At 37.5% G+C, this 27,304-nt stretch overlaps 4 protein-coding genes across 4 annotated transcripts in view; 2 read left to right on the top strand and 2 right to left on the bottom strand.

The window, feature by feature from the left end:
• Window positions 1-4,526: 4,526 nt before the first annotated feature.
• LOC107683737 (RPE-retinal G protein-coupled receptor) lies at window positions 4,527-12,031 on the bottom strand. Its single transcript, XM_016479801.1, has 7 exons — window positions 11,606-12,031; window positions 11,210-11,366; window positions 10,042-10,163; window positions 8,056-8,209; window positions 7,697-7,814; window positions 6,882-6,995; window positions 4,527-5,101 (listed from the first exon to the last, which is right to left on the bottom strand). Exons 1-7 carry the CDS (start codon window positions 11,682-11,684, stop codon window positions 4,958-4,960), a joined length of 888 nt encoding a protein of 295 aa, XP_016335287.1. The 5' UTR covers window positions 11,685-12,031; the 3' UTR covers window positions 4,527-4,957.
• A 1,892-nt stretch (window positions 12,032-13,923) lies between these two features.
• LOC107683736 (leucine-rich repeat, immunoglobulin-like domain and transmembrane domain-containing protein 1) lies at window positions 13,924-17,442 on the top strand. Its single transcript, XM_016479800.1, has 4 exons — window positions 13,924-14,460; window positions 14,879-15,339; window positions 15,764-16,069; window positions 16,244-17,442. The coding sequence occupies exons 2-4, from the start codon at window positions 15,330-15,332 to the stop codon at window positions 17,284-17,286; spliced, it is 1,359 nt and encodes a 452-aa protein (XP_016335286.1). The 5' UTR covers window positions 13,924-14,460; window positions 14,879-15,329; the 3' UTR covers window positions 17,287-17,442.
• A 419-nt stretch (window positions 17,443-17,861) lies between these two features.
• Window positions 17,862-21,863, top strand: lrit2 (leucine-rich repeat, immunoglobulin-like and transmembrane domains 2). The gene is made up of 3 exons (XM_016479799.1): window positions 17,862-18,393; window positions 18,834-19,609; window positions 20,337-21,863. The coding sequence occupies exons 1-3, from the start codon at window positions 18,287-18,289 to the stop codon at window positions 21,137-21,139; spliced, it is 1,686 nt and encodes a 561-aa protein (XP_016335285.1). The 5' UTR covers window positions 17,862-18,286; the 3' UTR covers window positions 21,140-21,863.
• Window positions 21,864-23,469: 1,606 nt separating this feature from the next.
• Window positions 23,470-27,304, bottom strand: part of LOC107683738 (cadherin-related family member 1-like) — a 13,859-nt gene continuing 10,024 nt past the window's right edge. Inside the window, exons 17-19 of the mRNA XM_016479802.1 lie at window positions 26,681-26,909; window positions 26,343-26,597; window positions 23,470-24,589 (exon numbers count right to left, since the gene is read on the bottom strand). Of these exons, the coding sequence (XP_016335288.1) occupies window positions 24,041-24,589; window positions 26,343-26,597; window positions 26,681-26,909 (1,033 nt within the window). The 3' untranslated portion in view covers window positions 23,470-24,040. The remainder of the gene's footprint in view (window positions 24,590-26,342; window positions 26,598-26,680; window positions 26,910-27,304) is intronic.

Here is a 27,304-nt window from a genome sequence, read left to right as displayed (position 1 = left end):
GTTTAAAATATTTAATACAAAATACATTTTCTCAAAGACTCAGCTCAGTTTCACTTAGTACTTATTACAATGTAAATTAATTGTTTATTAAATAAATTAAACTCAATTATACTATTTTTTTTTTGTCTCTGGCTGGCAGCTTAAGATTTGATTTTATTACACCATTACATTGAATTAGTTATTACTGATATTAATATTTACATTTACATTTAGTCAATTAGCAGACGCTTTTATCCAAAGCGACTTACAAATGAGGCAATAGAAGCAATCAAACCAGCAAAAGAGCAATATTATGTTAGTTCTGTGACTAGTCCCAGTTAGTCTAATGCAGTACATATAGCAAGGTGTTTTTTTTTTTTGTAATAATAACAAATAAAAAGAAAACAAGTAAACATAATAGAAAAAGAATAGAGATAGAGGATCAATTTTATTTTTAAATAAATAAAAAGAACACAAGCAGATCGAATAGAGTGCTTATGTTAGAGGGTCAAGTTTTTTAATTATAAATAAAAGAAAACAAGTAGGTAGAATAGAAACAGAATAGAGAGTGCTAGTGTTAGTGGCTTAAGGTGTTTTATATATATATTATAAAAGAAAACAAGTAGATAGAATAGAAATAGAATAGAGAGAGTTAGTTTTAGAGGATCATTTTTTATAATAAATAAAAAGAAAACGTAGTTAGAATGGAAATAGAATAATGAAACTGTTAGAGGGTCAAGTTTTTTTAATAAATAAAAAGAAATCAAGTAGATAGATTAGAAATAGAATAGAGAGTGCTAGTGTTAGAGGGTCAAGTGTAGATGGAAGAGAGATGTGTTTTTAGCTGTTTCTTGAAGAATCAAGTTGAGCATATAACTGAAATTATTGCGTATCCTTTTTTTTCCTCCATTCACATTTGTTTCTCCCTGCTGAGAATGAATGGACAGTGTTATTATTAACTAAAACTATTAAAAATTATTTTTGGTAATTGAATAAAGCTAAAATAAAATATAAATATTGGATGAAGAAAGACAAAAAACCTAAAAGAAACCTAGAAATGTTAACATAAATATTAATTTGAGATACTAAAACTGAAATAAAATAAAATTAAAGCTACATATAAAACTGAAACAATTCAATAATAAAAATGACAAAATCACTTAGAATTTCTAAATTGCAAATTAAAAGGAAAACTGAAAATATAAACAAAAGCTAATTCAAAACATTAACAAATACTATAAAAGTATATAGATAGTATTTAAACAATCCACTAACAGTGTTTATTTATGGAATAATTAATTATTGATATCCAGGTTTTTACTGTCTTTTTTTTTAAGGTCAGATCAAATTACTACAAAAGTCATGTAGGCAATATGCATATATCCCCTTTCATTCCACAATATAGTTAATATGACTTTAGCGCTTTAAATGACTGAGAACACAGCGCTCTCTAAAGAGCAATGACGCACACATCAGTAATCCAGATTACACTATGTCCATAATCCTTTAAAATACAATTTCTTAAAAAAAAACACCAAAAATGTTTTTTTTTTTTTTTACTTTTGTATGTCTAATTGTCCAAACATTTATTTCATGTTTATGAACACACAGTTGCAAAAATCCCCAATATCTCAATATGTTTGGTGCTAAATGGAGCTCGCTTTCATAATTTTTCCACTGGTGTTGTGTTGACTATCGCTCGTTGTGAAAACGCTGCCAGCATGAACTGCCAGTTCTGTTGTTATGACAGACTGCTTCCCATTTACATTTGCGTAATGATTGCGTAATCTGCTTCAAATGTTGTTTAATCCAAAAAAAAATTACATGACTTCTGGAAGCCATTTTGACCTTTCACTCTGCTCTTGAACCTTTGGACATCTGATCGTAAGCTTGTGACTGATTACTCTGGATTGCAAGGCAGCGGATCAGACACTCTCGATGTCAGTACAATGTGTTACATGTTATGAACTGACTACATATCAAAGAACCGTTTGTATCTCATAGCGACATCACATGTGTGATTTATTATTTCACTTGTTTGGACCTCAAAGCAAATCCACTTGGATTTCACAAAGCTGTGGGCCATTCGTGTTAATATACAGAAGATATTTTGAAGAGTCTTTCCTTTTTGTTTGGTACAAGTATTTGAAAATAGATTTCAAAAGTTTGGACAAAGAAATTCCATATTTATGCCAGTTATGCATTGGTTTACCTCTGTAAAACCACTGTAAATACCAGTGGTATGTTTCAAAATTGCTAATGAGTTTTGTGACTTGGCTGCCCTCCACAAATTTGCCACATTTTTTGATGACATCTTGAATGAAGATTTAGGGTATTTAAAAAAAATATTCTTTTATTTTTATAAGCATTCTTTCCATGCACCAATATCTTTTTAGTGGTATGCAAATAAGTGGCCAAAATTAATCGTTTGTCAAGTATGCTTTTAGTTTGTTTGTTCTTAGTTTGAATTGTTGTGTGGATTTCTGAATGCAGGATCATTAAAATTAAAGAAATAAGCAGTCGTATGTAAGTAATGTAATATAAATATCAATATATGCAGAAGCTAAAGCCATCTCTTATGTCAGCAGTGATTTGTGACCTCAAAGAAAGAAGGGAAAAATACAGTAATGGGGCAATATATAAAATACAAATTAAGAAAAAGTGAAGGAAGATGTAAACCATCTTGGGAAAATCGAGTAAGTTACTTTTAAGTACAAATGTAAAAATAATTGAATTTAAAAAAAATGCATAAAGATGCTGAGCAGTGTCAGATTTGCTTTTTGGGAAGTTTGGGAATGAACATCTTCGCAGTTCTCCAGTTCACTAAAATGTTCAGTGGTCCAAAGAACTCTATTAAGACATAATAAAGTAGCCACCAATGTTTATTTCACTGTTGTGCATCTTCTCTGAGATATACAGATATCAGATGTTGCTGACAAGACATCCACTGAACATCATTCTCAGGTTAATGAAAGTGCACTTGAGGAAGTCAAGCTTAAAGTGGACACAAGAGCTTTTAAAGACTAATTAGGTTGCAGCATTACAGTGACACTTGAACCACTGCAGAGACATTATGTGTCAGGCTACACAGTTGTACATATCTATCATGTTCATTAGCATGTCACATACACAAACATTGTGGGACAGAAAAGTATATTTTTCATATGCATCCTTATGTTTAATAGTTGATACTACTGTATATTGTCAGATATTTCTGAAAATTCCATTTATATATTTTCTCTGTATTCTATCTGTTTACTTATATTTGTTCTACTTCTATCATCAACTAAAACTCAGTAGTTAACTTGTTTTGCACTTCATTATGTCAGCATATTATATAATTTTTATTGTGTATTTATTAAGATGTTAAATAAGTATTGAGTATTTGTTTTTTAGTACAAATGTGTAAAAAGAGTGCCCTTTTGTCTGTTTGTCTTTGCATGCATTGTAGCCTGTTATAAAATTTAATTCTGAAAAAAAAGCTAGAAATACGCACATTTTATGCAATTTCTAGCAAAGTTACTTGGCATTTTGCTACTTTGGCTTGTGATATTCAGCCTCTTTATTGAACATTACCATCTATGTATGTGTGAAACTAAAATTAAATTAAAAACATGAAACACATTTGTATGTTACCTGACAAAATGTTTTTTCCTTACAGTGTACAAAATAGCAACATAAAAATGATTTGGGATTCATTTTGTATTTTTCAGATGCCAGAATGATTCATGTTAAAACAGAGACAGAATCTGCAGAGGGAAAACGAGACCACCAGTCTGAACATTTCCAATCGCAGTGAGTCTCGTTCCTTTTGACTAATCTTGTGCCCTGGGGAATGTGTTTTCATGAAAAGCACCGTTGTTTCTGGGATTAGAAAATGTTGCTTGCCTAATTCTGTCTCATAAGCTTGATGTAGACCTTTATCTCATAGCAAATGATTTCCCTATGTGCAAAATAATGTACATTTTATTTCCTGGGTGTGCCAAATTGTACATTCTGGTTAACATCAAATAAATTAATATAATGTAGAGACGGTAAAAAGTATCGCACTCCTAAAGCTGGCAGTAAATTAAGTTGTTTATTTTTTGTAGCAGCCACATTTTCACTAATTGTGACATTTAAAAGCCAGTTTTAATGTACAGTGTAATGGCACTTATATGAAATAAAATATCTTGAAAGTTCACCCACAACCTCAAAATATAGGTTATATGCAGTGGTGGAAAGAGTACTGAAAAAATATACTCAACCTTAACATATTAAGTTAGAGGAATATGCGACTGAATTGATGCTTGAAGCATACACTTCCAGCAGCCATGATAAACAGTTGGCGGTTAAAGTTTTCTATGCACAATTTGATTTGACGAAAGTCACGAGACCTATTACTCTCTATCCAATCACGTTGATGGATAAAAATTAAATTAAAATAAGCATGTAACGAAACGGAGGAAAATAGCGGAGTAAAAGTACCGATACATCACTTAAAATGTACTCAAGTAAAAGCAAAAGTACACAATTTTTAAACTACTCAAAAAAGTACAATTACTGATAAAAACTACTTAATTACTGTAACGTGAGTATTTGTAATTCGTTACTTCACACCCCTGGTTAATGTTTGATTGTGTTTACTTTCAGAACTGCATATATGGAATCAGCTTAACCCTTATTAAATGATGGCCACAAATTCTCTTCTTAAATGTTCTCTGCAATGATACGGATGAAATTGGACCCCGTTCTGTAACATTTCCATTAGGAGCAGCTTATGTGCTTTGTCAAAGTATCAGTTTAGAAATTGTATTACTTGCTGAAATCTTCTATATTAAATATAAAAGACCAAACTACCACAAACACAGACTCCACACTCATGTCGACAAACAGTCCACAAAAATACAGCAAGGATGACATAAGCACACAATTCCAATAAGCAAGTGTCGTACCTGTTAGAAACTACCAGGACATTAACTGTTATCACATTCTTAGTTTATTTGGTCTTGTTCTCAACAGCAGAAGTCTCAATCTTTTGGCCAGTGAGCAACTGCCAGATTCCTCCTCTGTAGTTCTCATTTCCAAGGGAGTAAACAAAGACGTTGAAAGTAGGTGATGTCTTAGCCAAAATGGGTGCAATCTGTAAGAATATGTTCAGAACAGATTCATTTTATGCACACAGTATTGAATAAATAGTTTAACAGAAATTTTATGCATCAGTTACTGTTTACACTAGTCTCCAAATTTATTTGATCAAAAATCCAGTAAAATTTAAAACAACTAGTTTCTCTTTGAATTTGTTTTAAAATGTAATGTATTCGTGTAATGACGAAGCTGAATTTTCTTCAGTCAATACTCCAGTCTTCAGTGTCACACAGAAATCATTCATGTTGATTGGTGCTCAAGTAACAGAAAGAAAAAAAAACGTGATGTGCTGCTTAATATTTTTGTGTTATACAAGATTCTTTAATATATATATATATATATATATATACACACACACAGTTGGGTCCATATATATTTGGACACAGGCACAATTTTTATTATTTTAACTGCTGACCAAAACATATTCAAGTTACAGTTGTATCATGAATCTGGGTTTAAGTGCACACTCTGAGCTTTAATTTGAGGGTATTCTCATCAAAATTGAGGAAAGGTTAAGGAATTACAACGGACCATAAGTAATTGGACAGCTGACTCAAAAGCTTTTTCATGGACAGGCGTGGGCTATTTCTCTGTTATTTCTACATCAATTAAGCAGGTAAATGGTCTGGAGTTGATTGTGCCATTTGCTGCTGTGAATCATGTGGTCATAGGAGCTCTCCATGCAAGTGAAACAGACAATTGTTAGGCTTCAAAAACAAAACAAATCTATCCGAGAGATAGCAGGGACATTCTGAGTTCAGCAAGTGAAATGCATGCTCAATCGGGTTGAAATCAGGAGAAACTAAAGGCAGAAAGACCCACAAACAAACAACAACTTTATTTATGATTACATTTATTTGTCCAATTACATTTGAGCCCCTGAAAATGGGGGGACTGTGTATAAAAAATGGTTGTAATTTCTAAGCATTTTATGTTTTATTTTTTTCAACCCCTTGAATTAAAGCTTAAAGTCTGCACTTCAATTTCATCTTGTTTTATTTTTAATTCTGTTCTGGTGGCATACAGAGCCAAAATCATGAAAATTGTGTCAGTGTCCAAATATATATGGACCTAATTGTTTATATAAAATCAGTGTAAGAATTGGATGTCACGTATTAATTTCATTCAAAAAAAAAAAAAGAAAGAAAAATGAGTGACTGAATGGTAGTATGTTTTTATTTAGGGAAGTCATGGCCTAATGGTTAGAGAGTCGGACTCGTAACCCAAAAGTTGCGGGTTCGAGTCTCGTACCGGCAGGGATTGTAGGTGGGGGGAGTGAATGTACAGCGCTCGCTTCCACCTTCAATACCACGACTGAGGTGCCCTTGAGCAAGGCACCGAACCCCTTACTGCTCCCTGGGCGCCGCAGCAGAAATGGCTGCCCACTGCTCCGGGTGTGTGTTCACGGTGTGTGTGTATTCACTGCTGTGTGTGTGTGCACTTTGGATGGGATAAATGCAGAGCACTAATTCCGAGTATGGGTCACCATACTTGGCCACACGTCACGTCACTTCACTTTATTTGAGGTTTACTGTAACCTTTATAACTTTTTATTTTCTTCTGTGGAACACAAAAGAAAATTTGATAAATCTATCAGGTTTTTTTTTTCCAATGTTGTTTTGGAACCCACTGACTTTCATAGTATACACAAAACCAAACTTTACAGTATCTTCTTTTGTGTTCTACAAGAAGACAAAAAGGTAGGTAAATGATTCATGTTGGGATGAACTATCTTTCTGTGGGTGCCTGCTGTGCTTCAAACGTGATTTCCTTACCATTCTCAGTTTAGGAGAGACAAGGGTTGCGTTCTCCACAGCAGCATAGTAAGCCAGGATACCATAGGGGCCCCAGCAAAACAGCATGGTCTTCAGAGGAGTGCCACAGTTGAACTGCACATAGAGAGCAAGCAGGAGATTTAGACTTAGTTGGATTTCTAAGTCACATGATGCAGGTTTAACTTTGATGTAACATATACACCATTAAACATTCTACTGTTCTGATGAGCAAACACACACAAAGCACACACACACACACACACACACACACAAACACACACACACACACACAAAGAGTTAATCAGAACAAATGTCATAAGCTCAATTAGGCATGAAGGCTCAACAAAGACATAATAAAATGACCTACATACTACAGGCTGTAGTACTTTTATGTGTACTACTGAGAAAAACAAAACAAAACAAACAAAGTGATTCTGTGCTATTATTACTATTATTATATTTCAGCTTTATTCCATTTAACAAAATGTTTTTAATAGTTTTAGTTTCAGTTAAGGATAATAACCCTGTTCTGTGGTTGTCTTAACTGTCTGTAAGGAAATCATCTTCCTTTTCAATCACTTTGGTATTGGTGTGCATGCAATTTTTTTGTGTTACATAATAGTTCTGTCCTAGAGAAGAGTTCAGTAGCTGTTGCAGAGATGCCTTTGTGCTCCCAGGCAAAACGTTTCTTTGACCTACTCAAACCCTGTGAATAACAGTGTTATGCAATGTGAGGGGAAATGTATACTCTGTTCTTTTCATGCACCCTTTGGTCTCACATGTCAAATTCTAATATGGTACAGGGGATACTTTACCTTGGCTTGGCCAGTCTTCTTGAATTTCCTATCAATGGACTGATAGGAAGACATCACAACAAACATCTGAATGCCCATGTTGAAGATGGACATGGGGATCAAGTAAGACACATAGTTCCTGTGTAAAAGGGCAGACACAATTACATTATAGGTCTTATTTCACAGTTAACAGATTTACAAGGAAATGAGAGTCATGTGACCTCTCAAGACCCTAATATTGCTTTTTATGTGGGTCAGAACGCACATTTGAATATATGGGTTAAAATGTGACTGAAGCGGACACTGGTGAGCAATGTCTTATGTTATAATCATACAAAATGACGTGAATTATGAATGTAGTAATTAACTGTGCATCTTACCTGTCACCCTTGCTGTAGTCCAGTGTGCAGCAGGTCCTCAGGGGCTCGTAGTCATACTCTCCCCAGCCAATCAGAGGCATGGCGGCCCAGAAGGCAGTGAAGAGCCAGATGAAGATAACCAGGGTGATGGCACTGCTCCACTGCAGCTTTGTCCCTAATAACACAAGGTATTACTACAATAATACAAGTTATACTGTTTACTACATTGAAGTTTACTAAATAAATACAACAGTGGTACTGGTATCATAACAGCATTTACAGCTAATTATTAGCTTACAATCTTTAGACATTCATGTTCATACATATGCATAAGAACAAAAGAAAAAGACTAAATGTATTTATTGCTTAAATAAGTAATAGGAATATTTTATGAACCAAAATTAGAAGGGCATAGTAGGCACTGAGCATCTTCAAGAAAGAGAGAGTCATGCAAGCGTTCTTAATGTTTTTGAGTCTCTTATACTCACCAAGGCTGAATTTAATTAATATTCTGAAATATTCAAATTTTAAATAACTGTTTTTTTTTTAATTTTAATATATTTTAAAATGTCATTTATTCCTGTGATCTACTTCGTCTCTTTTTCTGAGTGGATTTAGGCCCCGGAATTTCCTGGGCTTCAATCTTCTGCTGTATCTCTGTTGATACCTGTATGGTTGAGCTTGGTAGTGCTCCCTCTTTTCCGAGGGGTTTCTATGAGCACGCCGCTCCCTCCTGAGCATGGTTGCTGTGGCTTTAGTAACGGTATTTCTAAATCCACATCTATGGTAAGTGCTCACGCTAGTTCTTTGGGCACTTTGGTTCTGGCCCCGGTTTTACCTTGGGCCCCACTCTCCGTGTACACACTTTGTAGACAGGGTGTTGCTACTAGTCCCCTGGGTATCTTATACTCTCAGAGTGGGAAGTAGTCCCTGTGTTACAAGCCAGGATATGGGGTTTTGCCAGCCCTGGTTCTTGGCTGTATCCCCTTAAAGGAATCCTTTCTTTATTATTCCAAGCCTTGAGCTTTGCCCTGGGCTCGGGTTTTTCATAAACCAGCCCTCGCAGGTAAGTTTTTTGGCACAGCTCGGGCCTTTTTTGGCCGTAGGGGGTCATATCACTAACAGCCGTCAGAAATATCCTAGGGGCAGCTCCTCTGATTTGGTTGAGTTGGTACTTAGTGCTCGTCTCAGTATTGGCATGCACTCCCCTCAGCATGGTGGCATGGGTATACCGTTCCCCATAGCGACCCCTAGAGGACGCAGTTCGAAGTTCCCTCGGAAGGGAACGTCTCAGGTTACATATGTAACCATGGTTCCCTGAGAAGGGAACGAGACACTGCGTCCTCTAATCTCCTTCCCATGCTTCGGACGTAAGCTTCAGGCAAAGAAGCAGATGACGTGTTCTCCTGGCGCCCTTTTATACTGTGGTCGCGCCGGTTATGACGTCATAGACTGTCGACTGCCAATAGCATTGGTGCGTTTACATGTATGCTTCAGACACCGGTCACGCTGGAGGCGTTCTCCATAGTGACCCCTAGAGGACGCAGTGTCTCGTTCCCTTCTCAGGGAACCATGGTTACATACGTAACCTGAGACGTTCTTGTAGTTCTTATATGTAATATTTACAAATGCCTCTTCCTACTTTTAAAACCTATATTTTTAATATTAGTGTAATATTCTGATATGGTGCTCAAAAAAAATTTGCTGAATAAAAGTATTAATTTATTTTAAAAAATCTTTAGTGTCAAAGTTTTGAATGGTTGTGTATGTTTTTGTAATTTACATTTACACACCATAACATATTAGCATGCTTTGTGTTCACATTTAAAATGGCTATTCACTGAGATTCTGAAAAGAATGGCCTTTGGTGAAGCCTATGTGCACTATAAGTGCCTTTAGCAGGTGGTCTTGGCAACATGGGTGGGCTGAACTTGAACAAAGCATGTCAAATATCCTTCTGATGTGGTAAGAAGCATCTCATCCGTTCTTTTAACTTTTGTTACTCACTTGTGCAGTACTGGTGGTATCTGTCCCAAGCAACGGCTGCAATAAAATGGATGCTGGCAAGAGCAGTCATAAAGCCCTGGAATCCATGGGTTTGGCATCCGTCTGATCCATAAGGCCAGTATCTGGAGTTTCAAGAAGATAAAGTATTTAAAAAGATAAAAGTTTGCTGGTTGATGTTAATAGCTTATGTTGTTTATCTGTATTAACAGTTTTAAATTAATAGTCATGTGTTATGTATTTTTCTCAATGACAGATTTTTCTAACTTGTTTCCTCTATCTTGAATATTTGATCACATCATTGCTTGTATCAGTAAAAATTGAAATCTAACATATTGGTGTTTTGGAACATGGTAGCTGGTTTCTGGCCCAAACGGCTCATTAGCCGGCTACAGTTTTCCAAAAAAAACAGCTGATTTTTTGCACTAGCTAATGACCAACTGTTGGAAACCAATTACCATGCTGGATATTCCAACAATGAATTCCTGCTTACAATCATCAATCAATCAATAAATAATAGTTTCCCAGCCTGGCCAACCTGGTGTTGCCAGAAAGGGCAGATGAAAATGCCCAAATCTTCTCTAAAACCAGCCAACAAACCAGATTGTCCAGACCAGGGAGACCAGCTAAAACCAGAAAATCACCTTAGGCTGGATTATGCTATTTACTTTGGCAGGGCTGTACGGTGGGAGAGAGCTCAACGCACTGCAATTTAAGAAAACACATGCAAATTCAGCCGGGTCCGTCACTTTTTTGGGTCCCCTTGAAACATTTCCGTTGTGGTCCGTGCTACTTGCAGCGCGTTTCTTCATTTGCATGTGTTGTGAGGATTTGCAGCGCGTGTGTTGTCAAACTGATGAAGATGTTTTCTTAATTTGCTGGTGTTTTTTCAATTTGCATGTGTTTTCTTAAGTTACAGCGCGTTGAGCTCTCTCGGCCACCGTAGGGATGTGATTAAAAGACGCATTTCGTCACACAGACAGTTAAAAATATCATGCAACCCCAACTATCTCTCTAACGTAACAGCTGCACTTCAGTCATTCATTACGAAAAAAGGCCCCTCTTAAGCAGTATTACATCACAGCTGTATTTACACACTACACCCGTGACGCAGCGTCGCCTCTAGGGGCTCGGTCAACAACATCATCAACACAAACGTGCGCGTGCTCACCTCAGAAAACTGGAGAAGGCAGCAACTGTGGCGTTCATAGAAATACCCATATCTGCCATGGCCAGACTGAACACGAGAAAATTACTTGGGGTCCGTAATTCTCTTATTTTAAGAAAAGCAACAACGGTGACAGCGTTCAGGAAGAACCCGAGGAGACCTTCAGAGGACACAGAAAACGTGTGAACATTCAGAGCTTCTCGAGACCCCAAAAACAACGCGGTTACACAACAGTAACATACATTCATTGGCAGTCTTCAGATAGACAGTTAAATCACCGCTATGTGTTTTACAACCGTTTTGCTATCGTTCCTGGATAAAGCGCATCCTATTGAGGCAATGCATATCCACAAATTAATACACGCGATCTTCTTTTTTTAACCTGAACATGACTCTTACCCTCCACGAGCAGACAAGATCCCAGGGAGAACACATCAAACTCGGAGAATCCCTCCGGTAATGGATACGACGTTACCATTTTGAACGCAATTCTGATACCAAACTATGCAGAACGACAGTCCGCTCGCGCGCGCGATGTGCCTCAGGGTGTTCAATCGAAGCCTTCTTTTAAAGGAGCATTTCACGTGAAAAAGCATGAACGTAATTATGTAAAGCCCTCTCCCTCTGCCTCAATCCGCACAAGAATGTCTTAATGAATATAACAACTCCTACCATTGACCCCTACTACGTATTTACACAGGGCGACTGTAAAGCGCTCATTCAGTTAAACAACAAGCCTTTGTGTGTCGGACGCTTGAGCGCTCTGATGATAAGACCGAGGTGGATGAGAACCAGTCCAATCTGTGCCAATCCAGTGCGTCGTGTTCTGTGTTCTGTCGAGGTGTTGTCGAGCTGTCACTCCTGACACTAACGGACACTGTATACCACACGGTTTGCATAGGGATGATTAGAGAAACTGCATTTACAATGACTTTCCTCAATTGTATGAGACAGACATTGTGGGTTGGAGATAGCGAATAGATCTTCAGACACATTAGAGAGAGAAAATTACACTTGTATTCACAAATAGATTAGTTGTTGTTCTGAGATATAATTTTAGGGACATTTACAAAATTAAGCCTTTACATCCTATACAATCCTAATCGTAAAATGTGTTCAGTGCTGAAATAGAAACATTTGGAATATTTTTAGACAAAATAGCCAATCCGAATTGCATTTAATAAAAGGCCCTTTGTTTCCTGATTGCATTATTCATACATGAGTGAAAGCCAAATGATAAGGTACAAAGAGTAACACTGATACACTAACCTACTTTCATCAGGAATAGATTTAATCTGATCTACAATCAGTGTTTTATCACAAGAAGTCCTGAGTATTTCCACATACAGGGCCTTACATATACAATGTATAATTTGTGAGTGAAACATGAAATGGCAAAATTCAAATTCAGGGCTTATCATACCATACATGTCCCAAACAAAACCCATATTATTCAGTCAAGTATTTCAGTAAAGTTTACGAGGTTATGACATATAATTTACATGTTAAAAATGCCTAGTCATATAACCATACAAAATCCTTTTTTTTTTCACTCAAATTTCCACATACTTCTGTAAAGTAAATGATGAATTTGGTTTTGTAACAAAGCTTTAACAACAACAACAAAAAAAAAGTACATGGTACTGAGCTCACTGCAGCCTTTACTGAATTCTATATACTTTATAACTGTGACGCTCACAAAAAGATCTTTAGGGGAATAATGTGACCTTAGTAGGTTTGTGAGAGAGGTTTAGGAAGTCAGAGGTTAAATTAAATGTTTAGCAGTTTATTTATTATTCTACAAAACATCAGAACTGATATTAGAATAACTTATTGCACACTTTTCAAAACAAACTAATAATTAAAAATGAATTATTTAAAACTATAAATAACACGTTGCAAATTTTCTTTTATTGCCTTAAGCTCATGAGTAGAGAAATTCTGTTTTATATTTACAACTTGGCACTAAAGAACAGATGACCTGAGTCCAAGGTTCAACCCATGTTGTGTTTACAAACCTACAGTAGCACAAGCAAATAGGCTTCTGGCAAAAATAACTCTTGTGGTCCAACAGTTACAGGAACACAGTCTCATTAAACAGAGACACGCCATACCAGTTTTATACCAAGGAAATATTTACATGTAACCCTTTCAGAAAGAAAATGTGTGGAAAATTTTAACTCCTCTGCATTTGGCACTTATTCCAGAAATTCAAGAAAGATTTTAAAATATTTATTATCATTCCTGCACTTTTCTTTTTTTTTTTTTTAACTGTTTTGAGCTCATGATGTTAAGATATTTTGTTAATTTTTTTCTTACATTGGCTTGTATCTGTCTATTAAGAACATAATATTAACAACAATTAATAACATAGTATTTATAAACCCTAACAACAGGCTCTTAGAAAGAGCAAGCTGCCTGTCAGCCAAGGCCTAACAGGATTACATGAAGGAAAATATTTTAAAAATCCTATCTGACATGCCACTCAACCATAGCTGTGCACAAACTTGGATGTCCTTAGTCTGGCAACTCTCATGCTGACATTGCACATTAATAATTACAAGGAAGGATCGATAAACTAATTTTATAGCAGGCAAATATGGAAATATTATTTACAACATAGAAATAAATATTGTTTTATTTTTTTAACAGATGTTGAAACAAAACACTCCCTGGTCTCCCCTTTGTTCAGTGCAAGAATACAGTACCTAGGCGATAGTGACTGGTACAGCCAGAACAGACCAGCGTCCAAAAGTATCGTCAGCTCTTACACAATCTAGAAGTGATGCAACAGATTTCTTAGTTTGGCTGTCAGGTGAGGATGGTTTGAAAGAGAGCTGGATGGGGGATGGGCATTCAACATTATGGCCAATTCAGAAATATTTCCTCCCTATAATTAACAGCTGTATCTCTGTGTAGCCTATCAGATTCCAAGATGCGTCCTCATCTAAATGAACATAACGCGCGTGATTTCGCTAATCCTTATCTGTCCTTTTTATCTGCTGGACTCGTAGCACTCAGATCACTATGGGACTGCGACGATGACATGCTGGTTATTTTCCCCATAATTGCAAGTGGGTGCTTTTTCATTAAAACTACGGTCGGCGGTGTTTTGTTGACATGAGTAGCGAAATGTCTCTTACTGTCCTATTGGGTCTCCTACTGGCATCTGGTGGCTTTCCACTTGTTCGGAGCACCTGTCCTTCCCAATGCAGCTGCTTTTATCATAACCGGAGTGATGGATCAAGAGCCAGGTGAGCCTTGTTTTATTATCTCAACTGTAGCCTATTTAATTCATGCTATGCATTTTTACCCACTTGAAATGTGGTGCACTTGTGCATTATTGATTTTTGCGCATTTCACATTCTGGCTACATAATGTGCGTAATACAGTTTAGGATATATTTACACACTGAAGGTATTTACTTATTCTTATTTTTTAGTATCACTTAGAGTTTTAAAATATGAATATGACATTTAAATTCAAAGATCTTTAATTTTCATTGCTCAATATGGGTACATTTTGACGCAAATAATAACTTTTGATTTGTGATTTTTTTTTTACAAGCATTTGTAGCGTCAGTCAAAGCCCGCTGGTTTTAAAGATCCGTGTGCGCTTGCTTTCAAATCCCTGATTATCGCTCTTTATTCTTGTTTCTAATGCGTTTTGCAGGAGCGTGATTTGCAACGATCGCGAGATTTCCCTGTTGCCCGCCACGTTCCCAGGCGACACCTCGAAACTTCGGATTGAAAAGACTGCCATCAAGCGGATTCCGAGCGAGGCTTTTAGTTACCTCTCTAACTTAGAATTCCTTTGGATGTCTTTTAACGTTTTGTCCTCTCTCAACTCGGACAGTTTTCAGGGTTTGTACAGTTTAGAGGAACTAAGGCTCGATGGAAATTCGCTCACTTCGTTTCCGTGGGAATCCCTCATGGACATGCCCAGTCTGAGGCTACTCGATATACACAACAACCAGCTCTCCTCAGTACCGTCTGAGGCTGCTCCCTAAATAAAAAATGTAACCTACCTGGATTTATCTAGCAATAATCTGCTGACAGTGCCATCTGAGGTCCTCAATACTTGGTTGACTGTCAAACCCATCCAGGGAGCAGAAAGTTCAAAAATGATTCTTGGTAAGTATTTCCTTTGTCTTATTTTCTTAATTTAATATATTGAGGTTATTATTTATTTGATATATTTGTATATTTAATTATTTATATAGATTATATGTCTGTTTTTCTACTTAAAAATGTCCTGTTTAATTCAGTGTTACTTGCCTTTTCTTTGCAATTATTTGTGAAATTTACTAGTAATTTCTGACTGAAAATCGTTTCAAAGTAAATCCTGCACCAATTTTTTTCAGTGTATATATTTTTTATATAAATACATTAAAAAAATTAATAAAATACAAAAAAAAAAGAAAAAAATCCCTTAATTTCTTAAGAAACCTTTTAGAGGAAATTCTCTCAAAATTCGAACTTTTTATTACAATCATAAAGGTTTTCTTAATTTAAGAGTTTTGTTGTAACTTGCCACTGATCATTTGTTTTGCCCCAGGTCTTCATGACAACCCTTGGTTGTGCGATTGTCGATTATACGACCTGGTCCAGTTCCAGAAGTCTCCCAGTCTGTCGGTGGCTTTCATTGACACGAGGCTGAGGTGCGCAGATCCAGAGAGCCTCTCTGGAGTTCTGTTTAGCGATGCTGAGCTCCGGCGCTGCCAGGGGCCTCGTGTCCACACGGCCGTAGCCCGGGTGAGAAGCGCAGTGGGCAACAATGTCTTGCTGCGATGTGGAACCATTGGAGTTCCCATCCCCGAGCTGGCCTGGAGAAGGGCAGATGGGAAGCCACTGAATGGGACAGGTGAGTCAGCACAGTGGCGGGCGGCTAAGCAGCATTAGCCAGAAGTGCTAATGCACAGTGATTACACTGCTGGCGCGGACACAACAATGCACTGTGATTACACAATACTAATTAGTTCTTGCATTTTGAGTGAATGTACTCAAGCGTTCTGCTTTTTTCCTTTAAATTTTGCAGCTCAACTGGAGAATTCGAAGGAGGGAATCGTTTGGTCTATTTTAAGCGTGCCTGCAGTGTCCTATCGTGACACGGGAAAATACATCTGCAAAGCAACAAATTATGCAGGGAGTGCAGAAGCTGTCATTTCTTTGATCATAAGTGACGCACCCAAAGCTGAGAATCTGACTGTGGATCCAAAAACCAAAGTGAAATCCAAAAAGCCGAACCCAATAGTCAAGGCAGCCTATCAAGAAAAACACATCGCCACGTATGTTTCCCCAACTCCCAACAATGCGCTACCACTCGTTGCCACCGTGAGCTACACAGGCCCATATCCAGGTATGGAAAGCGACAATGCCGCTAACAGCCGGACAAATACCCAAACGGCCAGTCCTGACGGGTTCCTAGAGACCAATCTGAGCAACCTGGCCGCGAACACATCCTCTCTGCAGCAAGACCCTGACAGGGTTGTGCGCTCTGTGAAAGTGATTGGCGATACGGACTACACTGTGTGTCTGAACTGGAGGGCACCGACTGCCAAGAACACGACCGCTTTCAGTGTACTCTACGCTGTGTTTGGCGAGCGGGATATGCGCAGAATTAACGTCAGTCCAGGCAACAACCGGATCATCATCGAGGGACTGGTTCCAAAAACCAAATACATCGCCTGCGTGTGCGTCAAGGGGCTGATCCCCAAAAAGGAGCAGTGTGTAATCTTCTCAACAGATGCAGCAGCAAGCGCTAATGGAACCCAAAAGCTCATTAATGTAGTAGTAATCACGGTTGCCTGCGTGATAGCCGTGCCTCTGACTGTGATCGTGTGCTGCGGGGCACTTAAGAGGAAAATTAAGAAGTTTCTGGGCAAAAAGTCCAAAGACATTCAGGACTCGTATGTTACGTTTGAGACTCTGTCTCCCAGCACCAAGGCCAAAGGCTTGGAAGGGGAATATCTCAACAGACTGAATGCAGAGGAGTCCAACAGACTGCTGTCGGCCCGGTCCAGCCTAGACTCGGAGTCCACGGCTAAGATTGAGGGACAGCCCAACGAATACTTCTGCTGACAATATCCCTCAGCCACAATTCCACCACACAGCCATCACAGTATCCAGGCCCAGCCGCAGTACCTGAGTGCACATAATCTGTACCAGCAGTACATGACTGGCCATCCGTGAAGAAGCTTCAGGATACTTAGCATAAGTAACAAAGTGCAGAAGTGAAGACTTTTATGTTGTCTTGGTAAAGTTGCTCTTTGTTAATGTGCTTTTGGACTTGGTTCTAAACTAAGCCTTTGGCTGGTGGTGGGGTTGTGGCTGAGCAATCCCAGGAACATGTAGATATGGACTTTTACCCCTTCAGACAGTGCTAGGAGGAACTGATTCAAAGGGAAATGTTCATATGATTTGTTGTTTATTTGTATATGTGGAAAAAATCTATTAATATCTAATAATACTATTATTACATAAGGAATTGGGGATTCATTTCCACAGTTTGTTCATATTACACATAGTCATTAGTGTAACTGTAATGGAAACATATTAGTTGGGATTTTCATACACTGGAAAAAAAAACTGGTGTAGAAACAGTTTTCACTTAGAAATTGGAAGTAAGTTTCTGAAACAGCAAGTAACACATTGAATTGAACATTACATTTTGGAATAGAAAGACAAAAATAATATTTTCTCATAAGCCACACTCCGATAATCTTTATTTATAACTTTGAAAAAACATTTTTTACAGTGTATGCACCAACATTGTCATCATTGTGTATGTGACATTATTTCAGTTTGCCATGTGAAACTTGTGCCACCTGAACCATTCAGAACTTTTGTGTCCCAGGTTGCTTAGTACCCATTTACGCTTCAAAATAAATTTTGTATATATATTAAAAAAGTGTTACATTTAGTCTCTTTTTAAAACAACAATAGTAGGTCAGATCTACAATTAAGTTCCAATCAGTCTCTCACGGGGTACGTCAAGGATTACCGATAATAGGCTTTGCTCAACTCTACCTGCAGTCATGTCGTGAGCAGACACGGAGCGGATACAACGTTATAGGAGACTATGGATGCCTCGATTATATTTCATTTGATTGTTTTCTTTCTTTTATTAAGTCATATCAGCTCAGAGTGTTTTCCAGGATGCTCCTGTGGGACTGACCGTTATGGGAGGTTAGTTGCAGCTCCTTTCAGTACACAGTAGGCTATTAACAGACGTCAGCAGTGGCATTGAGCAAAGATTGTTTTTGTGTTGAGAACAGGGCTAGCTATAGTATATATGTGAGAGTTATAGTTTGTAAATATGAATATATGTATGATTAGAGGAACTTTTTTGCCTCTTTTGTTAAAGGAATAAAATATTGGTTATATATATATATATATATGCATATGTGCTTTTATATTTTATTTTATTATAACTTTTTTTAGAATTGCTGTCCCTGATAGTACTGCCATTACTGCCATGCCAAGCATTTTTCCAGAGAAATTGAAAACCTCTGCTAGACAGCTTGAATTCAGAAACATTTTTGTATTATTTTTAATAAATCCAAAGTTACGGGTTATCCAACCTTTAAAAAAAAAAATCAATTGAAAGTATGGAATGTTTTTTCTAGGTCACTCACGTGTATGAAAGCGCCACTATCCGGCATTCCTGAGGACATACCGGAAGATTTAACTAAAATCCGAATAGAGAAATCACTGCTAAATGAGCTACCAAAGGCAGCGTTTTCCCATGTTAAGTTGCTAAAGCATCTCTGGCTGAACTTCAATGACATCGCCATCATAAATATCAAAAGTCTGGAAGGTTTGGGCAACTTGACAGAGCTCCGGTTGCAGGGTAACAAACTGAGTTCAGTACCATGGACAGCGTTTGAGGAAACCCCCAACCTTAAGATCCTGGACCTGAAGCACAACCGCATCGACGCCCTCCCGGAACACGCGCTAAAGTTTCTACCAGGCCTGACCTACTTAGATCTGTCCTCTAATCAACTCTCAGTCATTTCTAAAGACGTTTTCATGAGCTGGCCTCTCTATTACACAGAAAACAAACACGAGCGACCTACAGCGTCCAACGTTGTTCTGGCGCTTCACGACAACCCGTGGCTGTGCGACTGTCGCCTGGGAGGCTTCATTGAGTTCATCAAATCTTTGAGTCCACCGTTCATTCTAATGAACTCATATTTGACATGCTCTAGCCCCGAATTCAAGGCAGGGAAATTTTTCCACGAGGTCGATCTAAAGACGTGTGTGAAGCCTGAGGTCAGCTCCCCAGACACCAACATCACCGCGCCGTTAGGACGGAACATCACGCTAACATGCTTTGCCACGGCCAGACCTGAACCTGCTGTTCGGTGGATATATGGTCTTAAGATACTACGAGGATTTCGTGGTAAGTGATGTTTACATAGTTACACGTTTGTCTTCACTTAAATAGATATCTTTATTTAAAAACTTAGGTGCTTAACCCTCAATTAGTGCACACAGATATTATTACACTTGGGAATGGTGTAAAAACACCACCTTTTGTATGTTACAAAATGACATATATGTTTAAACCTCATCTTCTTACACAGTTCAGTTTAAATAAAATATAAGCATATTTATGTTCTAAGTTTCTAAAAATCACTCAAAAGAGTGTATCAAAAAAGTTTTTTGTAGCATTTATTTTGAATAAAATTATAAACAAAAAATTGGTGCAAATTCCAACCGTCTATTGTGACACTGTCAGAGATGTAGCAATGAATACATATTTATTATTTATATGAATATAATATATTATTTTTTATATTGTATTAAAATATTAACACACACACACACACACACACATATATATATATATATATATATCATAGATTTATAAATTATCAATATAACAATAATCATCATCATGAATAGTAATAATACTCATTATAAATGCATTATTTTTTTTTTTTATAAATTATTAATATATTTTGTATATTTATTTTATAAAATAATATATAATATATTTTATATATATTTTATTTTTGTATTTTTAAAATTATTTTTTATACAGATTGTTATTTATAATAATAACAAAATGTTGTTGTTGTTATTAAATTGTCCTTAGTTTCAAAAACTGTTTATTGTGTGTTCAGAGATTCAGAGCCGTGTGGATGAGGACACCATCAAGTCTCAGCTGATCCTTCCTTCGCTCCATCCGGCCGATCGAGGGCTTTACACCTGCACTGCCAACAACTTCATCGGCAATTCCTCCATCAGTGTTTTACTGGATGTGAAGTCTCCGGAAGGCTCAGTGTCTCATTCCTCAGGCTTCCCTGCTGCCATCGCTGAGGAAAATGTTTACATTGATATCCGTATTGCCAAGCAGACAGTCTATGGCATCACAGTCGAGTGGCATGCTGTGACAGACAATCCAGCTGAAACCTGGTTCACCATCCATTTTGGCCGATATGACACACTCAAGAAGGAGCAGATATATATTGGGCCAGGTATCAACACATACTCTGTCACAGACCTGTTACCAGCCACTAAATATGAAATCTGTGTTACTCTAAAAAACCAGGCTCCTCGGAATGGCCAGTGCATTGTATTTGTGACAGGCAGTGATTTCAATGAGATGGAACAGAGAGAGAAGCTCATTCATATTGTCATCATTGTACTTGCCATGGTGCTTGCTGTGCCCGCGGGAATGTACGCCTGCACCACCGATGCCAAGTTCAACTGCTTTGAGCGTTGCACGGAGATGTGGAGAAACAGGAGACATTCGGAACGCTCTCCCACATCTGATGAGAGACAGGGCACGTTTGACAGTCTCCAAGCTGCCAGTGATGAGGGCCTCTGCAAGGAGTCCAGCAAAGAGCAGAAAGCCAGACGAAGGTCTGCTGAGAAGATACAGAAACCAAAGAATGAACGAAGACCGACAGCTGAGCTTTACTGACACCACACACTCAAAGACAGCTATAGACTCATTAATACCCATGAAAGGATTCAGACAAGCCTCCATTTAATTACATTGTGACATTTATCCAGCTTGAGTGGAGATCCGAGTAAAGTTAATATGCTTATTATGGATGCCACAATCTTCAGAAGAGAGTCTCAACTGGTCATGAACTCATGGATCAGCTGCTGCTGGACAGGGATTTCCAGACAAACTGGTCAAATCCACGGAATAAAAGCAAAGACCATTAATACACTGAATCTCTAGTACAACTATATTTAGAAGAGAACAAATGCACTTTGACAACTCGTGACAATTAGTAGGGCTCAAAACATAGGAAACATTCATAATACAACTACTGTATATAAAATTGATTTTGATCAGTTTATTATATGTGGTTGATGATGATATTTTTAATCTAAATTATGAATTATTTTAGGTTGAGTTGCACTTGTATGATTGTTTATGTAACAGATTTATTTTAATGCACATAATACGAACACAGGAGCACAAAACAGATTAGGATTTTTTTATGCCTGTTCCATATCATGTCGATCCAACAGTGGACCCAATACTTTACTTTTAAAATAGACACAGGTGTCAGCTAGCAAGCACTTTGGCAAACAAACTGAAAATGTCATATACAGACAATGAAAACTGAACAATGAGTGATACAAGACTGAAATACACTGACCTTTAAAGGAACTGAAACTGACTTTAATTTGAACATAACTCTAAGTTGCTGTTTTGGAAAATAAATGTTATAAATATTGTTTTATGACCGTATTGTGTTATGTCCTAAAGTATTATACTTTGTTTCTTAAAAAAAAATGAGTGATAGTTGCAATATTTGTCTGTCAGTAAATGTATAAAAGTATATTTCTGAACTTGTGTTTCTGTAGTTGATTTTGTATGATAGATTGTGGACAGTGCAATTGAAGGCTTTAAATTTCATTCAAGAGATTTGTGAAGATGCATGAAATAACTATCAGGCTGAAGGTTTAGCGCTGCTGAAGCGTGCCACTCTGCACCAATCCAGGCTTTGTTGACAGTTACGCTTAGTTTTTTTCCATTGTGGTGCTGCTAAACCAGGATTAAAACATACAGTACGTAACCAATCATGCTATGTCACTACAGCAGAGCACAGTTCTCTGCATACAGTATATTATACCCATGCTCATAAATCTGTGCGTGGAACTGTTTGAAAATGGTTTTAATGGATATGCTTTTGATACTGGAAGAGTGCTTAAAGAAAACAGATCTTTATGTATTTCAGTGTTAAACTTTGAGTGTTCTGACTTTACAGGTCTCTGTAACCTTAACCAGAGGGCTCCAAAATCAATTAGTCAAAATGTACGCATCTTGGTTTGAATGTTCTGTTTTTCTTTTATCCCAGTCCATCAGCGCACTTTGCAAGTTTGTAATCCTCTCAGTAATCCTACTTGCTTCCTACAGGGTATAATTCCATGTCATTTGTGCTTTTACTCCCAGTGCTGCTTTTACTATCTGAAAACACTTTCCTCATCACAGCAGTTTTGTCTTACGTGCTTCAAAGAAGAAAGAGTCATAAACATTTTCAACGATGAATAGCACACACCTAAAAAGCTTACAGTGCATGTGTCTCTTTAAATGTATAAACACGTTTAGAGATTTAGGAAAGCCAGAGAAAGACAACTCATAATTTGTCTTCTAAATATTAAAGTCCCCAAATCTGAACATGTTAAGAACCAAAAGAACAAGCACGTGCTAAAATAGCCAAATCACAGCTGCACATGGTAAGTTTCTGAAATATTTGAGTCACATTACTGATAAAAAAAAAATGTATTTGTAAAAAAAACAACAAAAAAATTATCTAAAATAACTTAGGTTTTAAAATCTGTTTTAAATAAAGAGAAAAAAAAGATTCACCAGCTGCAGTTACTGCACCATCAGCCCATATGACAAAATGCGGCATTAAAGTAAAATAATTTTTCTCAATCCTATATTACACTGAATAAAATGCAACAGACACAAAGCTGTAAGATGATATACAAAGCAGTTTCATATCACAGGACCCCCTTAAAAATGTGCTATGCTACAAATAAATACAAATGAAACAACACATTTGAATAAATATCAATTTATTTACAAAAGGTTGTATATAAACAGAGATCATTCCAACAATTATTTGACATTTAATACTTAACTGCATGAACACTGACAAGGTACATGAAACATTGCACAAATTGATAACGTAACACTGGCTTTCCTCACTGAAGGAAAGGAAGATAACTATTTACTCAAATCATTATATAATATTGCAACTGTTTGTGATTTTCAGGGGTCCATCAGTCAAAAAAATGTATTTACCAAATAAACCAGCAAATGAATGCTTAGAATTTGGCATTGTTAGTGTTCGTTCAAGGTCCAAAATATATTATATGAGACCCAGAATGGATTTATTTACTGGCCTCAGCGACACTTGTATTTTTGAAAGAAAAAAAAAAACTATTCCCATTTAAAAAAAAAACAAATATAGTGCATACTACATGATTTTGAAGAATGAAAACTCACACTCCTTGCCAGTTATACACAGTTAAAAATAAATAAATAAATAAAAATGTCAGTGAAACAGAGTAAACGTTAACCAATTATTTTCCATCCAGAAGAGGCAGTACACAGAGTCGTCGTATTAGCAAGGTGTTAGTCTTGGCTAGTGACACTTTCCCTCAATTCCACTAGGTTCAACCTGCAATCCCAGCTAAACTCGTCACGTATTAGAAAAGACACTGTACAGTAAGAAGCTTCCAGAGCTGGCCTGCTGAGATCTGGTCCTTGCTCAAATCTTGCCTGAAATCTCTTTTGTCAGAAGAAACACGTTTTCTCTCCATTGAACACTGGCATTTATATACATGCACTTCATCAGTATCGGTTTGCCATGTTTTTCTGCTCCAGTCTAAGTTTGAGTTCAGAAACCAGTGCTGTGTTGACAGGATTGTCTTTACCCCTATGAGATCTTTTCTTTGTCTTGGAGGCCACCGAGGCAGAAACTGTAGGTACTGTCCACTCCCGATCACCGTGTCTATAGTGACTTGGCAATGGTGGGGGCATGACAGGGGCGTTAGGAGGCGACGGAGGGGCTCGATGTGAACATCCTTTGACATTATTGTTACGGTTGATATTGTCTGCTGTAGGGATCTCCAGATCCTCATTTCTAAACTTACCTCCACAGCATTCTTCTCTGAACGGTTGCTGGAAGTCATCTCGTCTCCGGGGTTTACGCTTCCTTCGTATGATGCGACGGGAGGGTAGGATCTTGTTGGACTTGACATTTCTCATGTATATAACAGTAGAGATGAAGACTGTCACAAAAACCATGATTGTAATGACACCACTGACCAAGCCTAGGAATTGCATGGGATTTTCCCTACATTTCAATAAAAAGGACGTCAAAGGTCCCTTGAGTTGAGTCTGTAAAAGAGCACAAAGAGAAATCAAGTCCATAGGACCCAAGAATGATGTACTATAGGCTTCCTGCTGTTTGGTCAGAGACACATGGTAAAAGTGAGGCAAATAAACATCTCAACTCCCAGAGAGGCCAACAGCAGTTAGCACAGCATACTTGAGTCAAATGTATGTAGAGTCAGTATACTGTATGGGTTAGAAAGCATTGCATGGCATCTCAAAAGCTGAGAACAGATTGATAACAATTGATTTGGTGGCAATTAATTTCGTGATTTATAAGTTCTGTTAAAGACTAAATGGATTTGAATGTTAAAACAGAGTCTGGTTGCACAGTAAGACAAGATCAGAAGGGTTGAATGAGGCACCCAGAATTACGACCATGCAGCCTCATTTTTATAATCTCAAAAAGATCTACTGTATGATGTAGACTGAACGGATAAACGGACTATTGTTTGGAGCCACATAAGAGCAAAATAAAAGCTATTATTCTGAAAGGGTGTACTCACACTAGGCACGATTGCCTTGAACCGAGCGCGATTATCCCCACTCCCCACTCCCCCGCTGGCCTGCACTCACACTTGCACTAAACACTCCGGGCCGGAGCACGCTTACGTCATGTATGAGATAACGGATAAAACCACTTTCGCTAATATTCTGCCGAATAATTAATAATAATTAATTTATCATTTATGCCGTGCACTGATTTTCACTTATGTATCAGAAAATTATTACGGAAGCAGCTGACGTTAATGAAATAATTTGCAGCTTTACTCGCAAACTACATTTCCTGTTCATTAATAAGGTAAGAACCAGAGCCATTATAAACCTAAATATACTTGATTAAATTAAATGAATTGAAAAGTGTAGTGCAGTAGTAGTAATAGAATATGTTTGCGGTCGTAATGATGACAGTAGCGCACACAAAATACTATCTGTTCTGTGCTCTGGCACGGTTAGCGCTCACACTGCATGCGTACCACGCCCGAGCCCAACCGAACCGTGCCCTGGCCCACCTCTTCCAACCGGGCCAGGGCCGGCTAAACGAACCGCGCCCGAGCGCGGCATGGAGCACTCACACTAGTCAAACGAACCAGGTTTTGGGGGTCAAACGCGCTCGGGCACGGTTCAAAACGCCTAGTGTGAGTACACCCTAATAACTGTGCTCGTGTATTCTTTTACAGACTTTTCACTTGCCTTTAAACAACAGTAAAATCATGTAAGGATGGAAAAATATGAAGAAGGATGCTAAGTATTGGTGTCGGTGTCAAAGTGTCTGATGGTCAGGGCCTCCTAATAATCTTTGTGATCTTGCCCCTTGGCTGGACCCGGGACTTTTTCACAGATTTCCAGAAAATTATGGTGGATATGAAAATGGTCAGACAGATGGCGAGGACTACAGTGCTCAAACAAATCCCCAAAACAGTCCAGGGCCGAGTTCTCAGACTCAAGAAGTATGAAATCATTCTGGATTTGATCTGTAAAGCACAGAATAACACAAAACTTATACTAGATTTTATATGAGGTTTGCTTACAATTCAGCATGATTCATTTTTTTTTTGTATGCATTTAAGAGATATATTTATATTCTGATAGCTTTTCTGGTTTTCATGTGCAATTACGTGACTGTCAAAATGCATAAATGAGAAGGTCTCTTGAGTTGTTTTGAATGGCAATCATAATTTCTTATATACAATAAATACTTTCATATTTGAAACTAATAGGATTCTCAGAAAAAAAGCATTAATAAAGACCCACTTACCGCTTCTGTGATGTCAATCTTTACCACCGTGGTGGTGCTGAAGGATGGTGAACCTCTGTCTTTGGCCTGAACAACCACAGACCAGGTACAGTCTTTGTGATTGCTGATATTCTGGACTATGTCCATGGACTTGATGTACGGCTTCAGCTTTATTTCCCCTGTGTCTGCATCCATGTCAAATATGTCATCTGGGTCAGACTTCATGATGGAGTATTCAATGACATTATTGGGCTCTTCTGCATCTTCATCAATCGCCTACAAATAATCAAACACAGTCAACTGACCAGTGTTCTATTAGAAGAACAAACAAAACATACAATATAACAAATATAGCTAACCTCTATTTTCACTGGTGCACCAATCACCATTGTCTTCTCTAGAGAGTTTTCATTGAATGCTGGTGAATGGTCATTGAGGTCCATAATGGTGACAAAGACTTCTGCAAGGCTGTATTTTCCGTCAGTGTCTTCGGCTTTCCCATAAAAGTTATACTTGGATTTGACCTCGGCATCCAGACTGGCCCAGGGCTGAGTGTAGATGATTCCAGAATCAGGCTGAATGAGAAACCTGCGGAAAAATATAAAACAGGAAATGAGTTCTATAGGGCAAACCAGGATTACACAGAGCTTGTTGTGTTCAGGGAGATGTTAACATGATTTAAAGCTTTCAGAACACTATAAATGAGTCACTGGTACTCTCTCTATTTGAAAACTGTTATTTATACTTATTGTCAACAGGATGAAATTGTCTATACTACTGTCCAAACGTTTAGGGTTGGTAAGATTGTTTATGTGTTTGAAAGGCTGAATTTATTTGATCAAAAAGTACAGTAAAAACTACTGTTGTCAAACATTATATAATTTTAAACAGCTATTTCCTATATGAATATATTTTAAAATGTAATTTATTCTTGCAATGTCAAGGCTGAATTTTCAGCATCTATTACTTCAGTCTTCAGCATC

Source organism: Sinocyclocheilus anshuiensis, unplaced genomic scaffold, assembly GCF_001515605.1.
Source record: "Sinocyclocheilus anshuiensis isolate Anshui unplaced genomic scaffold, SAMN03320099.WGS_v1.1 scaffold3214, whole genome shotgun sequence".
In the NCBI taxonomy this organism is placed as follows: domain Eukaryota; kingdom Metazoa; phylum Chordata; class Actinopteri; order Cypriniformes; family Cyprinidae; genus Sinocyclocheilus; species Sinocyclocheilus anshuiensis.
The sequence above is the reverse complement of the archived record's forward strand: the minus strand, read 5'-3'. Positions and strand labels throughout refer to the sequence as shown.

Coding starts and splice junctions, on each gene's coding strand:
- LOC107683737 (XM_016479801.1), bottom strand. CDS start 11,684: ATGGTAACGTCGTATCCATTACCGGAGGGATTCTCCGAGTTTGATGTG. Junction 11,367..11,605: donor ATCTTGTCTGCTCGTGGAGG/GTAAGAGTCATG, acceptor TGTCCTCTGAAG/GTCTCCTCGGGTTCTTCCTG. Junction 6,996..7,696: donor AGAAGACTGGCCAAGCCAAG/GTAAAGTATCCC, acceptor CTCTATGTGCAG/TTCAACTGTGGCACTCCTCT.
- LOC107683736 (XM_016479800.1), top strand. Junction 16,070..16,243: donor GAAGCCACTGAATGGGACAG/GTGAGTCAGCAC, acceptor TAAATTTTGCAG/CTCAACTGGAGAATTCGAAG.
- lrit2 (XM_016479799.1), top strand. CDS start 18,287: ATGGATGCCTCGATTATATTTCATTTGATTGTTTTCTTTCTTTTATTA. Junction 18,394..18,833: donor GGGACTGACCGTTATGGGAG/GTTAGTTGCAGC, acceptor TGTTTTTTCTAG/GTCACTCACGTGTATGAAAG. Junction 19,610..20,336: donor GATACTACGAGGATTTCGTG/GTAAGTGATGTT, acceptor TTGTGTGTTCAG/AGATTCAGAGCCGTGTGGAT.